General features: G+C 41.9%; 1 protein-coding gene across 1 annotated transcript in view; it reads right to left on the reverse strand.

Annotated features, from left to right (window-relative positions):
• IREB2 (iron responsive element binding protein 2) overlaps nt 1-5,715 on the reverse strand; it is a 48,829-nt gene extending 43,114 nt beyond the window's left edge. The window contains exons 1-2 of the mRNA XM_059058149.2: nt 5,515-5,715; nt 3,660-3,749 (exon numbers count right to left, since the gene is read on the reverse strand). Coding sequence (XP_058914132.1) covers nt 3,660-3,749; nt 5,515-5,533 — 109 coding nt within the window. The 5' untranslated portion in view covers nt 5,534-5,715. The remainder of the gene's footprint in view (nt 1-3,659; nt 3,750-5,514) is intronic.
• Between the last annotated feature and the right edge of the window lie 285 nt (nt 5,716-6,000).

Raw genomic sequence — 6,000 nt, forward strand, 5'->3', positions numbered from 1 at the left:
ACAAAAAGGTTGCAAAACAACATATACTGTATTTTTTGTTAAGTAGCACATTTACATATATTTGTATATGCATGTAAAAATGAAACTTTCTACACTGCCTATAATGTTTTTGTCTTTGACTACCAATCAACCTAATTTCTTAAAATCAATAAAAACTCTCCTAAAAAATTAAATACAGATTTTCTTTCAGAAATTACAAGGTAGGATTTGGAAAACCAAGTCCTGGCTCTACTACAGGACTAAGCAGTACCATGGTTAAAAAGCAAGCAGTCAGGAAGGAAAAAAGAAAGATGAATGGGATAACCTGAGATAAAGAAGGGGGCCTGAGGCTTTACACCAGGCTGAAGGCCCTCTTGCCCAATAACAGCTACTCTCTAAAGTATGTTTCACTAGAGCCAGGCCAGTCTCTTCACTGTCTTCCCCCTTATTCATTTTCCATTATGCTTGCTGGTCATTCTAATTCCCCAAGTGTTGACTGGCCTCTGTGATCCCTCTGTTTAACATCAAGTCATCCTTCCTTCAGAAAGCAGTCTCTGACTATTCCAGGCAACAGTGATTTCTCTCTTCCTTGGAACCAGGTATATTTTCAAATTCAGAGATCTACTTAAGAGAGTCACTCAAAATCTCTAAGGTTGTAGTCAATGCACTGGAGTGCCAGACAGGCAGCTCCAGATCATTAAAAAGGCATTTAGCCACTAGTGAAATTATGAAAGTTTAAAATGTGGTCAATGTGTACAATATGCCCACTTCCATAAAGACACTTTGAGTATAGGACTTCCCTGGTGGCACAATGGTTAAGAATCCACCTGCCAATGCAGGGGACACGGGTTTGATCCCTGGTCTGGGAAGATCCCACATGTCACGGAGCAACTAAGCCCATGCACCACAACTACTGAGCCTGCGTTCTAGAGCCCACAAGCCACAACTACTGAAGCCCGAGTGCCTAGAGCCCATGTTCTGCATCAAGAGAAGTCAATGCAATGAGAAGGCCGCACACCACAACAGAGTAGCCCCTGCACAGCAACGAAAACCCAACACAGCCAAAAAAAAAAAAAAAAAAAAAAAAAAAAAAAAAAAAAAGACTAAGTGGCTCTCAAAATATGGCCCCAGGCCAGCAGCATCAGTATCACCTAGCAACTTGTTAGAAATCCAAATTTTCAGTCTCTACCCCAGATCAGAACTCCAGACATGGGGCCCAGCAAGCCTCCAGCTGATCCTGATGCACACTGAAGTTTGAGAACTACTGACTAAGGAAACAGCTGGTATTAACTAATTAAAAAAAAGATACCTTGAGTATAAACTTGGGAAGCAAAAAGATAAAATGGCAATAAAAAAGGAGAAATCAAGTAATTTGTGTTGTACTATCTAAAGACAGATTTAATAAGGGAAGGTACTATTAGTGAGGCAGAGAGTCTAGGCTAGTTCACTCACTACCCATTCCCAACCACTTCTCCCTTGTCTTTCTCTACTGCAAAATCCAGAAAGCTAAATACACCATCTTTCAGCCTTTAAAGACGAGAGTGAAGATGACATTTTGGCCAAGGAGATACAGGCAAAAGCTCCTGGGGTGGGCTTTTCTTTCTGTTTTGCTCTTCCAGCTGCCTAGAACATGGACCTAATGCAGGTACATCAGCTATTTGCAACCCCCAAAATGAAAGCAAAACAGAAAAAAGTGAGAAGCCTAGGTTCTTGCTGATACAGTCCCAGTATGTCCACATCCAGACTTCTTGTTAGGTGAGAAAAATAAACCCCTATTTGTTAGAGTCACTGTACAGTAGGATTTCAGTTCCTTGCAGCTGCAGGCATTCCTGATACAGTTAGCAGGGAGCTTAGAAGAGTGTTCTCAACTATCTTTCCTCCCTAACATATAAGAGAGCTAGAACACTTGCTCTTCATTAAGTTACTCACTACAACTGTGATTCTCAGCCTGGTAAGCATCCGAATGTGGGACGCAGAGAGGGCAGTGGTCCAGAACCCTGGTGATTACCAAAGCAATGTCTCCTAAGCACATGTCTGGGAGGCCATTCAGTCTGGTCCCTCCAAAAATGCAACAAGGATTTTTTGTTTTTCTACTCAAGTTGTTCCTTTCTTTCAAAGTCAATTCTTCTTCCAAATTTTATTCCCTACTAAGTAATTACTAAGAAATTATTTAGGTAATTACTTAATAAACCTCTCATAAAACCATTCTATTAAAAAAAAGTTTTAACCCCACAGAAATAAAAACCAAATTTGTTTTAAAGGCATTTGTATTTACAGGCATTGCTTATTATATTTATCATGGTTATAAAAACCCTGGTACTCTGGAACTCAGTTATGTATAGATGCCTGTGACAGGCATTTATTTTCCAGAGATAATATAGCTCTTACTTTATTAATCACTCTTTCAATACATTTTACAGTTGTTTTGATAGTTTCCTACTGATTTCTCGCATTTGGGAAATACAGGCTATCTTCAAGTAGGCACATTTCCACAAATTATCCATAGAAAGAACTTATACTCAAATTAAAAAACATCCTCATATATGTTGTTACTTTACTAAGCTATAAAATGTGGGTTAAGAAACTTCCAGGCCAGAATCACTAGATATTTGAGAGAAGGGAAATAAAAGATCTTTCTTGTATATAATCAACTCAGCTATTTCCTTTTCAAAATTAATACAAACTCATCATCAGTAAAGAAATAAAATAAATGTGAATGAAAGACACATGGCGCTAAGACTAACCTCTCTCAATACAAATCACAGCAACTAAACATGCAAGGTAAAGGATTTTGGTGAACTGTTTATTTTTAAATGGCAACCTAATTCTAGGATAGGGATCTTCTCCAAAATATACTCTAAAATATCCAAATCTTCTCAGAATGTACAAGAAAATACTGCTACTCTAGAACATTTAAACCTACCAAAATCTACAGAAAAATCACAAAAGCAATCTTCTTAAGTAACACAGAAGAAGGAAAAAACAAACAAAAAAAACACCAAGGTTAAGGAAACGCTCCCTCCAAAACTGCAACAGATTTGGCATTTAATTTTTCTTTTCACTGAAAAGTCAGAAAAGAATAATCTAAATCACTCTTCCAAACAGGCCTTCCCTTCACCCGCCTGGTTGAGAAAATCACTTAGTTGTCAATAAAGTAAAGACTTCCATCCAATACTCTGGGGTTCCGCCAAGTTCACTCTTCTGAAACCTCAGTGAAAGGTTTGATCCTGGTCAGGCGCCTGCAAAGGTCTGCCAAGAGTGTCAGGGCACAAGCCAGGGCAAACCATGCCCTGGTCAACAACTCAAATCAGTGGGCCCTGCTGATGATTCCTATTCAAAGGACAGTGGCACTGTTCACCTGGAAAATTAAAATATACATTTAATAGCTCTAGAATATCATCCGGCAGGTTTCTGTTGTTTTTTAAATTGTATTAGTAATTTCTTGGGGGTAAAAATCATTACTAAACTAACTTAGATTTTAAAATGAGAAGCTATGGTATGGGCTTACATCCTCCTCAAACAAAAGCTAGCCCAAGAAGCTTTTAAAATGTTAGACATACGTGTAGGTGTACCTGCTACGACATGGTAGGAATAAATTTAAAATTTCTTCAACTCAGCTCGACAAATGCATTTTTATTATTAGAAACTAAACAAATCCAAGAAAATTTAAGCAACATTACCATACTTGGTGCCTCCAAGTCTAGGTACATTGAAGAACTTCTTATGTGAACTGTCATTTAATGTTTCAATAAGGTACTCAAAGGCATATCCTGAAAAAAAAATTATACTTTCATTAAACACTGCTACAAATTACCTTAATCAAAGCGAAAATACCTAGAAACCAGCTTTGTCCAAAAGAATTTTCTGTAATGGCTCAAATTTTCTATATTTGTGCTATGTTACCTGTATTTTCTATAGGTAGCCGTGGCCATTGAGCACTTGCAATGTGGTTACAGAGACTGAGGAATAGAGTTTTTAATTTCATTTATTTAAATTTAAATAGTCACATGTGGCTAGTGTCCACTGTATTGGACAGTAAAACTCTAAGCCATGACCCTTGTCAAATAAAAACTGAAAAAAAATTATATTTTCATTAAACACTGCTACAAATTACCTTATTCAAAGTGAAAATACCTAGAAACCAGCTTTGTCCAAAAGAATTTTCTGTAATGGAGCAAATTTTCTATATTTGTGCTATATTACCTATATTTTCCATATGTAGCCGTGGCCATTGAGCACTTGAAATGTGGTTACAGCGACTGAGGAATAGAGTTCTTAATTTTATTTAATTAATTTAAATTTAAATAGTCACATGTGGCTGGTGTCCACTGTACTGGACAGTAAAACTCTAAGCCATGACCCTTGTCAAATAAAAACTGGTAAAATAATTAACTCTTGAAAATGTGATAATAAAGAATATCTAGAAAGTAAAATAAGAATGATTTAAAGGATGAATAGGCATGTTTTGAGAAGACATGTCCTGAAAATTGAAAAATACAGAAAGGACAATGCCACAATTATGTTAGAAGAACTGATTTTTAAAAAAATAACCAAAAGATGGACTTTTACACAGCATTCAACAACAGGAATAAAATCAAAAGCAAACCAAAACAAACAACTTATCAGGTAAGACCTTCACAGGCTTTAAGACTAAAGGTAAAGGTGAACAACAAAATATCTGGGTAAATTAGCAGATTCTCCCTAAAAGACACGTCTTTCTGGTGTACGAATTGAAGCTTCACTACCAAGTCAGAGACCCAGGGGGACTTATTTTAATGTGCCCCAGCTCCTAAGGTTCTTGGGGGAAGTGGCGGGGAGGCAGCCTTGAGGTTAAAGAACCTTCAGCTCTTTTGTGCAGATTCACTGCGGTAGGTGGTCAAGACCCCCAACATTGCTAGGACCTTGGTCCGAAATGAGAAGCGATAAGCACTGTTCACTTTTTGAGTGATAATCTTTTTCCTTTTTTACTGAGGGTTAAGCCAGGGAGGTGGATGGTGGATGGGGGGAGCGCTGCAATAAATGGTCCGAGAACTGGCTGACCAGTGTTCGGCCTTGACCACCCCCCACTCTGCTTCTAGAGGCAAAGAAAGAGGGAAGGGCTCGAGGCTGGACAGCGGAATAAACAACTAGCAGCATGAGACGCCACCAAGGAGACATTAGCCCCCACCCTCATCTCTTACAAATGGGGGGCGGGGAGAAGATGGTGGGCCTTTCCTCGACCCTAGTGCTACTGAGGAGTACCGGGAAGCCGCTGGCAGCCAGCAGTGGCCAACGGGCCGAGGCCGGCAGGGGTCAAGGCCAGCGGCGGAACGGACGGCCCTGGTGGGGTCACGCTGAGGGGAGAGGGCGGCGAGGCCGGGCCCTCGAGGCCTGGACGCAGAGTGCGGCCCAGCAGGCAGGCCCCAAGGGAGCACAACCTGAGCCCGGAGGGCCCGGGCGCCGACCGAGCAACTCCAAGAGAGAGAAGCAAAGAACTCGGAGCCGGGGCAGCGCGCGTCTCCAGCTGCCAAATCCAGTCGGTGAAGTGAAACTAACCTGCACTTGGGGCGTCCATCGCCGGAGACCATATTATCCCTGCGGGGAGGGGGCCCGCGGGGGAAGGAGGGGGAGGTCGGGCGGGGAAGAGGGGGAGGAAAGCAGCCGGACCGGCAAGGGAAGCAGGAAAGGAGCAGTCTCGTGCAAACACCGCGAGAGCCGCAGAAACGGCCCCAGGTCTCAGCTCGCGGGATTTGCCGCCCAACTCTCGCGAGATCCTCAGGCTTGGAAACAAAGAAAGAGAAGGGGCGGAGCCAGCCAGAAGGCAATTCTTTGCGTAATCGCTTCTGTTATCGCAAGCTGGGGCGAAACGCCGGGGAGGCTGTGGCGTTGGCGTCACTAGTTTGGCCCTCTTAGAGATCCGTTAGTTGTGGCTTCAAGAGTCCAATTGAGGTTGTGAGAGCCAGCGGTGTTGGGGCTCCTTCGGGGTATCCGGTGATGTGGGGGGGGTGGGGGGGAGGGGCAGAGGGGCAGAATTGGAACTCC

Source organism: Kogia breviceps, chromosome 3, assembly GCF_026419965.1.
Source record: "Kogia breviceps isolate mKogBre1 chromosome 3, mKogBre1 haplotype 1, whole genome shotgun sequence".
Taxonomy (NCBI): Eukaryota; Metazoa; Chordata; class Mammalia; order Artiodactyla; family Physeteridae; genus Kogia; species Kogia breviceps.